Source organism: Armigeres subalbatus, chromosome 1, assembly GCF_024139115.2.
Source record: "Armigeres subalbatus isolate Guangzhou_Male chromosome 1, GZ_Asu_2, whole genome shotgun sequence".
NCBI lineage: Eukaryota > Metazoa > Arthropoda > Insecta > Diptera > Culicidae > Armigeres > Armigeres subalbatus.
Window position 1 is genome coordinate 20,910,663 of NC_085139.1, and position 16,951 is coordinate 20,927,613.

The 16,951-nt window shown below is 40.7% G+C and overlaps 1 protein-coding gene across 1 annotated transcript; it reads left to right on the plus strand.

Annotated features, from left to right (window-relative positions):
• The first annotated feature begins 2,395 nt into the window (after window positions 1–2,395).
• On the plus strand, window positions 2,396–10,302 carry LOC134208174 (adipocyte plasma membrane-associated protein Hemomucin-like). Its single transcript, XM_062684235.1, has 3 exons — window positions 2,396–2,818; window positions 8,788–8,996; window positions 9,057–10,302. The coding sequence occupies exons 1-3, from the start codon at window positions 2,700–2,702 to the stop codon at window positions 10,061–10,063; spliced, it is 1,335 nt and encodes a 444-aa protein (XP_062540219.1). The 5' UTR covers window positions 2,396–2,699; the 3' UTR covers window positions 10,064–10,302.
• The last annotated feature ends 6,649 nt before the right edge of the window (window positions 10,303–16,951 follow it).

Genomic DNA, 16,951 nt, shown 5'->3' on the forward strand with positions numbered 1-16,951 from the left:
TATATGTGTGAACAACTCTTATCAAGAATGAAAGCATCTGCTTGCGAAATTTGATCACCGATTGTGAAATCAATATACGTCGGGGATTGGAAAGAAACCTACAATTTTATGTCCTGTTACGTAGAAAATAATCACAAACAAAAAACAAAGATTGCTCAAACGCTTCAACATCGTGTTGAGTTTCCCTTTAAATTTTTTTTTTAGACATTTCGTTCAACTAAATGCTATTTTGAAAACAAAACGTTTTTTACTGTGGTTATTTTGGAAATGTATAAAACATATGTACCAAATATTTCCTGGCCCGCAAGCGAGTGATTAATCTGAAAGTTGGCCCGTGGCTTGAAAAGGTTGGGCAGGCCTGTTCTAGGGTAACAGTGAATAACACCTTCAAGGAACATTTCGACCGGATACGAAAGGAGTGCCAAAGCAGACTAAACATACTCAAAAGTAATACAAAGGGAGGGGATCAACACGAGTGGTATGATTTTCACGAAATCCGTTCAGCTATTTGGTTTCGCCGACGACATTGATAATATGGCACGTGACTTTGAGAAGATGGAAGAATGCTACATCAGACTGAAGAAGGAAGCAAATCGGATCAGATTAGTCACCAACACATGATAGAAGGTGGCTCAAGAGAGGAAATCGTGGTTGGAAATCGTATACTTTAGACTCCACAAGACGTTCCGATTGAATAGATTTCACCGCCGTACCGAACTAACAATCTACAAAACGCTCGTCTTCTACAGACATGAGACCTGGACCAACGCGTACTTGTGATATCCTCAAGAACTGATCGTTTGATTATTTGAGCAGTTCCTCGCTCACTGTTGGTTTCTTTGAAACATCAGGAAGTTCATGTAGAATTAAAAAGATTCAATATGAATAGTTCAATAAATTGATTATGGAGATTAACAGTTTTTTTTTTCAAAAAATGTTAGAAAATCAGCAAGGGCTTCAGTTAGGCTTTGGAATATGTTTGGATTCTCGATCACACTCTGCTTACCTTACAGTATAAACATTCATAGTGACATGTTATTATTTAAATCCCACTAATAACTGTCCACCTTATTAGCTTAATAAGGTGGACAGTTATTAGTGGGATTTAAAGGCAAGAAGAAGTTAAGAACGACTTTCGGGCTAACAAGGAGTTTATTTTTATTTTGTCTATCAAGTTTTCCGCGAGCGGTAATGGCCGCCAGCTTGCCTGCGGGTTGTCTCTGATTTTACGTTTGTGGAGATCAACTGCACCCACCACTACGAGGAAGCAGAAGAAGAAGGTTCAAGGGAAAAGTCGATGCTTATCTGATTTTCCACAGCAGCATCCAGTCACACAACTCGTATTTTAAATCCCCGGAAGTGCTGGTCAAAAGGAAGAACCATTGGAGTGGTCAATCGCGATAGACAGATGCGTAAAGCAACTATTCAGCTGTTCGTGCTGCACTGTTATAATAAATTAAACTAAAAATAAAAGTCACCGTAATAAAATTGACAAAAAAAATCAACTCCAGTGGCTTGCTAGTAGCGAGCACATATAAACCGTATGAAGAATATTATAAACGAGTGAAGTTTATAACCAGCAGTTAAAAAAGTCATTGCACATGAAATACGAGTGGATTATTGTGCATAATAGGTAGTTTTTTTGGTTGGCCAATCTCCATTAAATTGAATTATATCGACAGCAAGCAAGCAAGATAGATCATATACTTGATAAACCAGCTTAACTTGAGATTTACTTTAGGTATTTTATAATATACATCCCGCCAAACATTATTGTGAGGTTGAGTTTAGACCAAATAAGAGCACATGTGGCATAACTACTGGTAAACCCAATTAAAAAAAAAAGCTTTTAGATAAGCATGCCTCCCATACTTAACATCTGGTATATTGATTTGGAAATAACTAATCTCGGGTACTTATTCAAAAGGACGTATGTGATTTTGTAAACAAAGATTCAAACGTCGATTTGTCCGATCTGATGGCACTCCCACGCAAACCAACACTACTAACAGGTAGCCGAAGCCTTCCCCTATCTGTCTATGGTGATGGTTTGCGTGGGAGGGCAATCAGATCGGACAAATCGACGTCTGAATCTTTGTTTACAAAATCACATACGTCCTTTTGAATAAGTACCCGAGTAATACAGTAATAAGCATTGCTTTTTTGCTATGATTAACTTTAAATTTTAATTCAATACTTTAAGATCCTTATGTCAGAAATTAAAATATAATAAATAAAATAATTAATCTTAGAAAAAAATCAAAAAATCTTATTGACTTTTTCACTCAATAGTGTAACACATTTTACTACAATCAGTTCCCAAAAACTAGTCATTGAATTAACGATTGAGAAACACCGGTCTTGAGCGTATCTCACAACATCAACCAAGCTTGTCAGCATGGGCTACAAAATCCGAACAATAATTTAGAAAGCTACCACAACCAAACCGACCTCTGGAGAATCAGAAATCGAACGGTATATTTTTATCGAGCCAGAATAGAAACGTGTGTGAAGAAGCCAGATTCAACCAACGCACAACGAACCGGTGCGGTGCCGCTTGCTTGCTGTTATACGGCGAGCTATACCTACTTACTGGACTGTGTAAACAAGGTTGAGGTGCCGAACGCTTGGAAGAGTTGCACCAGTAGTGAGTTCATTCGGTTAGATCGTGTGATCGACGACGGGGCACCATCTCAAAAATGGCCTGCAAGTGCAAAGTGTTGAGGTCCAGATTGCTAAGAGTGACACTGGTCGTGCTGCTGGTGACGTTCCTGCCGGGCCTGCCTCCCTATCCAACGTTCCCGTTCAAGTCATTCAGGTGAGATCATACGATACCGTGGTATTTTGTTCTGCACTATTCAATCCGCATGTGTAGTTCAAGTTCAATCGACACCAGCTGTTCCGTTATCAGATTATTCAGAGCGGAAAATAATATTTTGAATAACTTCGGAGGTTGGTTATAAGGTCGTGTGTAACATAAATTTGGTGAAGTTAGTCAAATACAAATACGCATTGTAGTGTACCATCGATCGTGTTCGAATATTATTTTGAAGGGATCACGTCATTCCTTATTATATTTTTGCTTGTCTTAGAACCTTAGCAACTCATCCGTATATTATGTTGACGGTGGGCAGCTTATTAGTGACGCAATTAATAATTGTGACATTTATATTCACTTATCTTTTTTTGATGATCAAGAGAAGATAAGCGTTAGTGACGACTGAAATTCGATGACACGTTTCTTCATTGGAATTTCATTTGTGTAAATTGATTCAATAATTTGAGGATTAGGCTAGATTATCATTGGAATAGAAAATGTCATTTGATATTGTGATGATAATTGACTCAACTGGATAGATTGAGCAAATGTAAAATGTTAAGAAATTTGGGGGAAAACCGTTACAGAAAATTAGCACGAATTATTGCGTTCCGCAATTATTGTCAAACGAAATTCCGAAAAAATGTTGAAAACTAGAAAAAAAATGTCAAAAAAGAAAAATGTGTAGTGCATATTAAAATGAATGAATGGAAAGAGTCTCCATAAAATGTTATTTTTCATTTGTTTAACGTGCTTTTCTCGATGCACGCGAAAGGCATAAACATCACTAGATGGATTTTTCTTGATCTCATCAAAAAAAAATTAAATTTCACAAAATTGTCTATATGATTGTCTGGTTGTTTTATAATATTTCAAGTATTTTTATGTATACTCCAGATTGATTGCAAATTTGAAATATTTTAACCTTTCTACTCAGTGCTAAAAAAACTCACACTTAAGGGTGTTCTGGTCGTATCGATCCGGATTTAACTTAAACATATTTAAAAGCAATTTCCATGTTTATATAGGTACTCAAAATTATCGCCAGCTCATACATTTTCCGAAACTGACCTCAGAATGTTGATCGGCCACACCTACATTATGTAATCGTCGGAGGAAGGTTCGACAGTTGGCCACCTTTAAATGGACGAAAATTGCACAACAACACCGCGCATAAGCGTTTTATTACTGTTTTTCCTCATAAATCTGAGTAATCCTATTCAGAGATGGTGAATAACGAATGCAGTCAATTGTTCCAGGCTCTCCGAACCATTCTGGAGTTCAACAACTTGGTCTACCAGGTCAATTACGCTTGGTACAAAACCAATAGCAACTCATGGTTTCCATACATGACCTTAGAGACCTATTCAGAATTGAGTTATGTCCAATCCGGATGTTCTAAGTTCTCCTAATCAATCTGAAGCTCAAACCAACTGGTCTAGCAAGTCCACTGGGCTCGATATAAGGCCAACAGCAATTCATGCTATTCATACAGACCTTTAGAACCCATGCGCATGATTTACAATTTAGATATCTTCAAATCGGACGTTCCTCTTTGGAGTACAAACCAATTGATCATTCAGATCAATTGGGTTTGATACAAACCAACAGCAAACCATGATGTTCACAGAGTCCCTCAGGAGCGATGCGCATGATTACCAATTAAGAAATGGCCAAATTGGATGTTATCGCCCCGGTAATTTGTATTTAATCGCAGCTCCGTAATGTTCTGGCATCCAGCGGCTGAGTATGAAATGCTATTCCGTGGAAGCTATACCTAAGATGGCAGCCCCATTCCGGTGAACATGGAGCCTTGGGCCAACAACCTACTGTTCCCGAAACATCAATTTGTTCGAGAATCCGATAATGAAAGAATACGGACTGATTTTACGACGACGACTCTTAGCGCGAAACAACGGACACGAATAGGAACATGGATCGTTTTAACCTTAGCCCAGCAGGGTAAATTGGCACAAGTTGCCAATGAGGCACGCCGCATGAAGCTTGAGATCATGGGACTGAGTGAAGTCCGTTGGCCAAACTTTGGAGAACACAGAACGCCGTCGGGACAAGTTCTGCTATACTCTGGTTTACGAGGTGAACACGCTCCCCGGCATCGCACAATTGGCTTCCTACTAAGCGCTCAGGTAGACTCTACCCTTATGAAGTGGGAACCTATAAGTGAAAGGATAATTGTTGCCAGATTTAGAACACGGGTCCGAAACCATACTGTAATCCAATCCCTAGTAACATTTTGTTTTTATGCTGGTTTTATAACACTCTTGAAGAGTAAATTATGGACTTCAAGAGCGTTATAAAACTTAAAATGTTACTTGGGATGTTATGCGCTAACCGATGCTGCAAGACAAAGAGAACTTCTACAGTCAACTCAATGTCGTCGTAGAAATAATTCCGAATTCTACGGGACAAGCGAGCGTGGGCAGACTCTCTGGCCAACGAAGGAGAGAGAGCCGCAGCAACCAGACATTCACCTCCTCTACGATATCTCACGACGCTTAGGCGGGGCGAAGATGAATGCAACGATGCCTGTGAAAGACGCGAATGATCAATTATTGACCGACCCAACTGACCAGCCGAAACGCTGGTTCGAGCACTTCGAACAACTCGATCGCATATCAGCCGAGATGCTCAAAGCTGACCCCATGACATCCGCTCAACTACCGCATCGTTTATTTCGTAATATCTGGGACACCGCAACTTCCCGGTCGACAGATTTTAGTGAAGGTACCTAAAAAGGGTGACTGGCGAGGCATTATGTTGCTGTGTACCGTTCTCAAAGTTCTATGCAAAGTTATCCTAGCCCGGATTCAGCAGAAGATCGATGCGACTCTCCGGCGGCAGCAGGTCGGATTCCGTGCCGGAAGATCCTGTGTGGACCATATTGTCACGCTCCGCATCATTCTGGAGCAGGTCAACGAATTTCAAGAGTCCCTTTACTTGGTATTCATTGACTACGAAAAAGCTATCGACCGTCTCAATCACGAGAATATGTGGGGAGCCCTGAGACGCAAGGGGGTTCCTGAGAAAATCATCGGCCTCATCGAGGCACAGTACGAGGCCTTTTCGTGTAGAGTGCTGCACAATGGGGTCTTGTCCGACCCTATCCGGGTCGTAGTTGGTGTGAGGCAACGATGTATTCTATCACCGTTACTGGTGCAATTGACCGTGAACCAAACCGCGGGCTGTTATGGCAGCTTATAACTATGGAGCACCTACACGACTTCGAATTGGCTGATGACGTTGCACTCCTCGCTCAACGGCGCTCTGATAGGCAGAGTAAGCTTAACGACCTTGCCAAGCGCTCCTCTTAGGCAGGCTTAGGGGCCGTATACATATTACGTAAGCACTTATGGGGGGAGGGGGGTTCCGCCAATATCTTACGCACCATATAAATAAAAAATCATTTGTATGAAAAAAATCTTACATGGGTGGAGGGGGGCTCGAAAAACCCAGAAAAAATGCTTACGTAATAAGTGTACGACCCCTTAGTCATCAACGTCAACAAAACCAAATCGTTTGATGCAAACACGGTGACCCCTTCCAGTTTCACAGTAGCCGGGCAACTAGTGAAGAATGTTGAAAGCTTCCAATATCTTGGTAGCCAAATGACGTCAGACGGCGGTACCAAGATTGACATAGGCGCACGGATCAAGAAAGCAAGGGCTGCCTTTGCGAGTTTGAGAAATATCTAGAAAAACAGGCAGATAAGTGAACGCACCAAAATGCGAATTTTCAACTCTAACGTGAAATCTGTGCTGTTATACGCTAGCGAAACATTGTGTGTATCAGTGGAGAACATTCAACGGCTGCAGGTGTTTATCAACAGATGCCCGCGGTATATAATTCGGGCCTGGTGGCCTCACAGCTGGATCTCAAACAACGAGCGCCATCGTCGTTGTCACCAGAGGCCGACAGCAACAGAAATTCGGGGGCTGGGTCGGCCACACTCTACGTAGGGGCGGAAACGAAATCTGTAAACAAGCAATCTATTTATTATCTATTTATCTATTTCGATTATTTGACAGGCTCAGGCGTGTATAACACTTAACGAAGCCGAGACTTTATGATATTTACAATCGATATCATCTTATTATCAACAGTTAGTAAGGGAAAAGGGGCATAGACCAAGATACTCGTGGCGACTCAAGGTTAGATTGCGTAATTTCAGGACGGACGAGGTTGGGATTTAGGTTTGAGGCTCACAGCTGCTCATCCGGGTATTTGACGTCATTAACGGTATGGCGTAGCGTCGTGCTCGACTTGTGGATCGTTAGGGAGTATCTTCCGGATGGCCATAGCTTCGTGTTACACGGAAGAATAAGACAAAAAAAAATTGAGAAAAAAATAGGGATGTTATACTTTTATGTCAGACGAGGAAAGAAAGGCATAGATGGCCTGCATATAAACCACATTGCGATTCCCCAAAACACCTCTTACTTCACTGTAGGGTTGTTTACCTCGGGCCACAAGGGTATCCAATAGTTGCGTGTAAACAAGCATTAGACTGGAACCCAGCATGACATCGCAGCAGAGGCAGACCAAGAGGCTCATGGCGGGGAAGCCTCAATAAAGAAATAAAAGAATTCGACCGAAATCTAACCTGGCAACAGGTTAAAGCGATAGCTGGACAACGCTTAGGATGGAGATCTTTCAAATCGTCCCTTTGCACTACCGGAGGTGTATTGGATCCATAAGTAAGTAAGTAAACGAATTCTGTTCAGAATTCCAGACGTATTCTGTTAGGATCTCGAACGAATTTGTACTCAGAATCTCGAGCAGATGCTATTAAGAATTCTATTAGAGTTTTCTCAGAAGCACTTCGTTATTTGGTACGACAAGTTATAGTGAACAATAAACCTCGAGTATGAAAACATAAGTAATAAGATCGGACTTACAGAATCGGTTGACATTTTGATTTTTTTTTTTTTTTTTGGAGAATCTGCTTAGATAATTTTCTGCCAACTTTGCCGAAAAAATGCTATGGCGAAAAAACAATTTCTCGTGTCAAATCCGTTACTGAAAAAACGATACTATACGATAAAAAACGATACGATACTATACTAAAAGTAAATTATGGCGATAAAAATGTAGAAGAAAATGTCCTTATTAAATAAGGAAAAAACCTTTATAAGTACATATTTTAATTGAAAAAGATTCACAGGAAGAAAATATTTTGCTCAAATATACAATATGCTCAAATATGCGATATGAAGTGAAAAACAAATGTTGCATATACCGTGAACCCCCGGTATTATAACCTTTTTCTAATTTGAACCCCGTTGGTTTGAACATCGTTCAAATTAAAAAGTGTTCAACCGTAATTTAACACGTGGGATCGAGAGAAGAATAAAAGAACATCGTGAAACGGAATGCAGAATCAAAACAAAACAGCAAAGAAAGCAGCCAGAAACCGGTTTGTTTGATGCTTATATAGTAACCAGAAGTTCAAATTAAAAAGTAAGCCTGGGGACCACTGCCTTAGAGGTGGTTGAGGAATTCGTCTATCTTTGATCCATGCTTGCGCCTGATAATAATGGTTGTCGTGAAATACGAAGAAAATCATCATACAGAAGCTTGGAACATGCTCGAGGAGGACTTGTAAGCACTCGGAGTATTTGAGAGACGGGTGCTTAGGACCATCTTTGCAAGAGAACGGTGTGTGGCGGAAAAGGATGAACCACGAGCTCGCCCAACTCTACGGCTCTACGGCCAACTCCTAGTATCCAGAAGATAGGTAAAGCTTGAAGGTTACGATGGGCAGGGCATGTTGCAAGAACGTCGGACAGCAACCCTTCAAAGATGGTGTCGGAACAAATAGGCGTGTATTTTCTCAGATTTTTTTTTTAATTTTCACGGAACGCATTGTTTTGCTTTATTAGTGAAATATATATTATAAATATTCGACTAATCTAACAAAACCTTATTTCTTTCCATTCCTATAATTTCAGCGTGACACCTTCACGAGACCTGGAGGGTGTCCTCGCACCCAATCAGCTACTTAACAATGCCGAACGCTGGCTCGAAAACCAACTGGTGGCACCGGAAACCATTCTGGTTCGAGGAAACACAACCTATGCGTCGGTGGCCGGAGGCAAAGTCCTTGAAATTACCAAAAACGATCAAATTCGAGTGGTGGCCAAGTTTGGCGTTGAATGCCGTAAGTATCGAAAAATTTGATACGTTGTAAACCAATGATAATAGAATTTTCTATCAACAGAGGGCAACTACGATGAACGGATATGCGGTCGTCCTCTGGGAATAGCTTTCGATACCCAGGGTAACAACCTGATCGTGGTAGAGCCCTATTTTGGCATCTATCAGGTGCAAATCAAAACCGGAGAGAAGAAACTTCTAGTTTCGTTGGATCAGGTCATCGAAGGCGGCAAAGTTTCCCGGAAACCTGGAATTCCGAATGGTTTAGCTGTAGCTAAGAATGGCGATTTATACTGGTCCGACACGTCGTCGGATTTCCGCTTCGAAGATACTCTTCAGGCCATGCTTCTGAATCCGTCGGGTCGTCTGCTGCACTATTCACGCGCTTCTGGCAAAAACAAAGTATTGATCGATGAAGTTTACGGTGCTAACGGAGTTACACTTAGCAAGGATGAAAGCTTCGTTCTAGTGGCTGAACTCGGAGGTCAACTGATTCGCAGATATTATCTGAAGGGTCCAAAATTAGGCACAGATGACATCTTCATCGATGGTCTGCCAGGATCCATTGACAACTTGGTTGGAGATGATACGGGATTGTGGGCTGCGGTGGTGATTGCAGCTGATAAATCAAATCCTTCGCTGGTAGCTATGCTGGCACCTTTCCCAAAGGTCAGAAAATTCTTCGTTCGGACACTCAGCATTGCCGAGCTTCCTTTCGATTTCATCTACAAACAAACGGGCAATGCGCTAGCGCTAAGAATATCCAACTTTATTGGTAATCTTGGCAGCGTGGCTCCACTGTTCCCGAAACGTGGCACGGTGCTACGCTTAGACTGGAATGGTAACATACTGGCTGCTCTACACAGCGACGATGGAAAAACCAACTTAATAGCTCATGCCGTACAAAGTGGAGATTATCTCTTGCTTGGGTCACCGATTTATCCATCGATAAGGAAGGTGAAGCTGACGGAAGAGGTACTAAAGATTGTGACACCGGGAGCCAAGCTGCATACGAAGATTACGGTGGATACCAAAGAGAAGCCGAAACCAGCAGGTCATGAAGAACTGTAGACGTTGGTTTACTAGTTTTAGTGTTAAGGTGAATAAAATTCAATATAAGTGTGGGAATGTATGAAATAATTTGTTTGGTGGGGTATCCTTATGAAATTATGTATTGTAGTGGATAAGATCAGTCGAGTCAAGTACGAGACACTGAAGACGGCTGTGGAGATCGAAATACGTATCTGTAAAGATACAATTAAGTGGTGAAATAAAATTAAATAGCACTTACTTTTCTTATGATCAACTGAGCTGCTTTATTATTCTTGATCTATTGGATTGCACCCCTTCTTCTTCTTCTTATTGGCATTACATCCCAATACTGGGACAGAGCCGCCTCGCAGCTTAGTGTTCATTAAGCACTTAAGTTATTAACTGCGAGGTTTCTAAGCCAAGTTACCATTTTTGCATTCGTATATCATGAGGCTAAAGCTATTAGTACACTGTTTGTCATGATGACAAATATTTGTCAAGCCAGCCTGATATCCATGTCAATTTCTGGTCAGTCTGATAGATATCCGGATAAACTTGACAAATATTTGACATCATGACAAACAGTGTACTGAGGGCTTAACACGATGATACTTTTATGCCCAGGGAAGTCGAGACAATTTCCAATCCGAAAATTGTCTAGACCGGCATCGGGAGTCGAACCCAGCCACCCTCAGCATGGTCTTGCTTTCTAGCCGCGCGGCTAACGATCCCTTACTTCCCTCAAATTTGGATCTGGTTGGTAGCCGTTTTCGAGTTATGTGAATACGAACATAGCCCATTTCATTTGTATTATATAGATTAACGCGTCTACTATGACTTCCTCCAAACGCCGTTGACAGCCCAGCTTTCACAATGAGCTTTTCTGTAATAAGCCACTGGGGTTTTGGACTGACTTAATGGTGGGTGCTTAATCTCTGTTCTATTCTAGTATGCGTCGGTGATGATTGCAGCGGTACACTATCAGCCAGGGTTGTGATGAATCATTCTCATACGATAATTATTATTCAATTATCATTTGATAACTTTTCAGGTCTGAAAAGTAGGCGAGTTGTCATCGGCAATAACTTTCCAAATTTTGGAATCGATTGATAATAAACACAAAATTATCATTTCAATGTAAACCTACTATACCAATTTAATGTCAGCAACGAAGTTCAATCGGATGTTTGGCATCGTGTTTTGGTGTTATGTAGGAAAATAAGTTCAAAAGTAGCATTAATCAATGCTTCGAATTAAATTCGATACAATTATCGAACGATTCTTACTCTCTAGCGAGTTTTTATCAATTTATAATTTGGATATGTGATCGCTTGAGAGTATTGTTCATCCTCGATTATTTTTTTTTGTTAAATATCTTGGCTGTGCATATGCACAGCATATGTTTCGAAATGGACAAATTGATATGAAATTTGCGAAAAAGGAATCCACTTGTCTTGGAGGGACTCGAACCCTCAACCTCCTACTCTCTAGATAGGCGTGATAACCCCTACACAACAAGACCACTTAAGGTCACTCCTGACGGAATCCAAGTTTAAAAGTGCTCGCGTTTTCGGGGGCACACCACTCGATACGGAAGCAACGCACAACTGTCATTTTTATTATTTCACGCATGCTGCGACGCAGCAAAGCTAAATCAACAAAAATGACAGTTGTGTGCCGCCTCTGAATCGAGTGGTGTGCCCCCGAAAACGCGAGCACTTTTAAACTTGGATTCCGTCAGGAGTGACCTTAACCCTCTCTTTCCCACGACTTTATTCAAAGATTTCAATAGGAAGGAATCAACTATGGGAAAAATGCTAGAACAAAAGTTATTTGGCATAGCTAAAATTGGTTGAAAACGAAAAAAAAAGTTTTTGATTGTAAATCAATAGTTACTTGATTGTTTTCAATAGTTTAACTATTTTTACATAAAATTGATTATATTTGCAGTCTAATGAAACCATAAAGTTGTGTCACATACTGCATTTTGTTGTTGAGATAATTCGATGAATGTTGGAAGGTGCAAAATTTGATGGAGCTCTACAGCTACCATGGGAAAGAAAGGGTTAAAGGTCACGTTTGCGGAAAAGCCATCAGAATCCGAGTACCAACCTCCACCGCGGTTAGCTCTCTTTTTTGCAAATTGAATATCTTTCGGATGCTTGATTTGTCCAATCTCCACATGTGCTTTACTGTTGTATATCCACAGTCAAGCGAGTGCACATTGTTTATTAAACGAGAGGATCGCACTCCATGCCCCCCAGCAACTGGCTGGGCGGGACGGTATAGAATGCGAATCAATCGCACTCTGCTGTGCCATAGGCTTGCTTGGCTAAAGCATTTGATGAGTTTGATTGCCTTTCGTAAGCGGTCGCGTGTACTCAGACGACTAATGACGGTGGAAGACCGACACTTGATTACAATTAATTGCATATTATTCGGCAACTCGGCCGTACGAAAACCATTTTTTTGTTAAATATCTTGGCTGTGCATATGCACAGCATATGTTTCGAAATGGACAAATTGATATGAAATTTGCGAAAAAGAATCGCAAGAATTAGCCAAGCAAGCCTATGGCACAGCAGAGTGCGATTGATTCGCATTCTATACCGTCCCGCCCAGCCAGTTGCTGGGGGGCATGGAGTGTGATCCTCTCGTTTAATAAACAATGCGCACTCGCTTGACTGTGGATATACAACAGTAAAGCACATGTGGAGATTGGACAAATCAAGCATCCGAAAGATATTCAATTTGCAAAAAAGAGAGCTAACCGCGGTGGAGGTTGGTACTCGGATTCTGATGGCTTTTCCGCAAACGTGACCTTTAAGTGGTCTTGTTGTGTAGGGGTTATCATGCCTATCTAGAGAGTAGGAGGTTGAGGGTTCGAGTCCCTCCAAGACACGATTCTTTTTCACAAATTTCATATCAATTTGTCCATTTCGAAACATATGCTGTACATATGCACAGCCAAGATATTTAACAAAAAAATGGTTTTCGTACGGCCGAGTTGCCGAATAATATGCAATTAATTGCTCGATTATTTGAAAATTTTATTTTTATCTTAATGATATATTATGAGTCTCATGAAAAAAACGAATATTGCGGATTCCTACTGGTTGCCTCTCAAGTAATTGCAACAGCCACTAAATACAACAGACTCAATATGATTCTTCCCCATCGTAGGCACATGCCATGAAAAACACTCTTTTCTTCTTCTTGTTTTTCTATTTGGGTGGTGCTTTCTTTTGTGCACCACCCACCTAACTGGACCAGCATCGCAGGCCATATGTCCACCTATTTCTATTTATACTCCAATGGAGTTTACAATCATGCTCTTCTTTATCGGCTGTATTGTATTTTTTAATTGTCTTACAATTATAATTCGTTTGTTTTTATGTCCGTAGACTTTTCCATTCGTTTAAAGTCATATAGACTATCACCTCTTTAATATTTAAAGGGTGTGGAGGGGGTGGGAATCGAACCCATGACCATCTGATTTAGAGTCAGACGTGTAGACAACTAGACGTGTACTGCACGGATCCCCCCATAAAAAAAGCACTCTCTATGTCCTCAGTAACTCCAGTGGTCTCTCATCAATACAATCAAATACTGCTGTCATTTGGCAAAAAACACGTGGTTTTGTTTCGGTAAAATTCTCCCTATCTCAAGCTCTATTTGGAATAAGGGCGAATGTCGCAAGAGCGGATTCTCTTCATCAACTTCCCCTCTTTTAAATAAAAGTGACAAGCAGCAGATTTCTTTTTGGTTTATCCCCTCAGAACGATAGAAAACAATGCAAACTTGCATTCTGAGGTGATAAACTTCAAAGAAATCCTCTGCTTGTCACTTTTATTCCAAAGAGGGGAAGTCGACGAAGAGAATTCTCTCCTGCGACATTCGCCCTTTTACCAGATAGAGCTTGATCTTTTAACCTGGCGCCTATCTTGACGTTTACCTTCGCAGTCGAGCCTGCGAGCGTAAGACCGCCGCGGTATTCTAGAAAAAGATAAGCGCGACAATACAATACCAGGGTTCGTAATGCTCACTCAATCTCAGGAGCACAGGATAAACAACGAAAAACAGATTTACCCTGGATTCGATTCTGTTGCTGTCATTTTTTCCTCCTTTGTTGATGTCATCATATTGCCGATGAAGCAGTTTCGTAGCAATTTCGTAAGTAAAAACAACCATGAATATTGTTGTTCTGAGGTATTATTTGACACTGATAGCTGGAAATCATGATTAAAACAAACATATACGAGAGTTGAATCAAATAGACCGTGTCTAATGTCTAGCCTGTTGGTGTAATTCAAGAAATAAACCAGTGGACTATCGCGTATAGCTGATTCAACCCATGTTTGCACAGATGTTCCATATAAGTTACTGCAACTCATATATGCAATCATTTTCATTATTAGAAATTAAAAAAAAATGCAAATTTCCTTAAATTTGCAATGGAACTTCCGAACAGTTTTCCGAGGAAACTCTGAAGAATTTTCCGTGAAAACTCCGGAGCATCTTGTGAAAATTCCAGAGATTTTCCTGTGGAAACTCTTTAAAGTTTCTCGCGCATATTCTGCAGATTTTTCTGTGTATATTTCGAAAATTATTAAACAGAAATTCCGAAAAATATTCCGTGGACATTCTGAACATTTTTCTATAGAAATTTGGATCAATTGGTCGTAGAAATTCTGAAGATTTTTTTCACTAATAATTTTCCTTGCAAGTTTTAATGAGCTTCCCTTGAAGATTCCAAAGAATTCTCGAAAGTAGTTCTCATGAAAAATTCGAAAATAATTTTCAAATGAATATTTTGGAAAAACTTGTGGAGACTTTTCCCGTGAAATTCTAAAGATTCTTTAACTTTAATTAAATAAAAAACTTCAAATAGTGAATGTAATAAAAAATTGCCACGCCTGTTGAATTTATTGATCAAGCCTCCAAGCCAACAACGCCGAATAAGGCCGTCGCCGCCGGTTAAAATGGTTTTCGGAATGACGCCGAAAACGCCGCCGTCACCGACCAAAATTCAGACAAACGCCGCCGCCGACGATTTTTGGAACGGCGCTTGGAAGTTCCGGTCACGACACGACCCTACTGATTCAATAACCTTTTTTAAAAATTATCAGGTTTTGTAGTATCAATTCAAATTGGCCATCAACACTCGATTTCAAACCAAATACCAAATTGAAGATTAAGTAAATAGAAAAAAATATAACAAAGCATAAGTTCCTTTAAACATACTTGATAACTCTTAAAAAAATAGTTTGGGGCTAACTATAAATCTTCTCATATCTCAAACTCTTGAATGTGTGGTGTAACCAAGCTATGAAAGCTCGGTGCGTATTGCTGGGAATCAACCGTGAAGTAGGCAATTAAATGTCATCAAATGCAAGTCGATGGCATTAATGGTAAAATATGGCAACAAGGTACGAATGATATGCATGAAGCGTTAACTCATCATTAACGGACCATGACTCATATGTCTATGAATATGATCGAACGGATTTGAATAGTTGGCAGATGTGTGAAAACGCATCGACCAGGGCTACACTACTTTAACGTAGTGCCCATCCCGGGACCAGGACCTACAGGAGTAGGTCCAAGTAGCAGCGAAATTCCCGGTGACATTGGTAGACAGTGAGTAAGCGGGTGGCACCGCCCTCTGCTGATAGAAATGTCACTGGAGGAAGCAGATTCTCGTGGACAATTCGAGTAGAAAGCACTGCTCTCTACTTGAATTGTCGTTCGGAGGTGACAGCATTCGCACCGATGGCGAGTAGCGGGTGGCACCATTCCGTCAATCGGAGCTTGGAAGTTCCGGTCACGACAACTTGCTCGCAGTATTGCTTCGTTAAATCTGAGTTTTGTCGACGAGTGAATCTCCAAGAAGGTCAGAATTACGTAACCGTAAAGGGAATCGGTGGTTCCAAAAGCGTTTCGCAGAAGGCTGTGCGTGGCACGATCAGTCCCCGCTTCGCAAGCATTTCTAACTTTGAGGAAGTGATGCGGTTCAACGTGCTACCGAAGCTGACGATTCCACTCCCGTGTGAAGGGTTTGAAACTAGCCAGTGGAATCTACCACACGACATCATACTAGCAGAAGCGCATTTCTACCAATCGTCAAGCATCGACATGATCATCGGTGCCGAATACTACCTCGACCTGCTGCAAGAAAGGAGGTTCTGGCTCAGCGAAGAGGGTCCAACATTCCTAAACACGGTATTTGGATGGATCGTGTCAGGTCGGACCTCTAATACTTCAGTTCCATGGCGGAGCTTCAAGAGCAACTAGCTCGATTCTGGGAACTCGAAAGCTGCCAGCTAGGAAGTACTTATTCCATAGAAGAATCTAAGTGTGAGGAAATCTTCAATACTACAGGTCGGCAGGTTATTTTTCGCGAGTATACGCAGCCGTGAATCGCAAGTCAGTTCCATATGTATATCAGGGCTGGTAGCGGTCAATGCCGTTCAAAATAGTGACTTCAGTGACGAACACCGGTGAAAAAAGGGACCAAATAGTGACTTTCAGCAGCAGGAAAAGTGACCAAATAGTGACTATTTAATTTATTTGCAGTGACAAAAACTGACTTTTATATGAAGTTATTAAGTTAATCCATCTGACCAAATTGTCTACATGAATACTTAACCTAACATTAAACTAGTTACAACAAATTCGAATTTAAAACATGGTTTTTAAGCATTTCACTTGACATTGAGAAATCAAATCTTCTCTCATATATAAAAATGAAATGGTCTGTGTTCGTATCCGCATAACTCGAAAACGGCTGGATGGATTTTTTTCATTTCTTCAGCAGAAACATTCGTTATAGTTTCCGACGGGTTTATATGATATTTCCTAATGCAAAAATTACGAGTAAAGTTGAGCAAATCGTAAAAAACTAAAATTGTGATTCCTATGCGAACT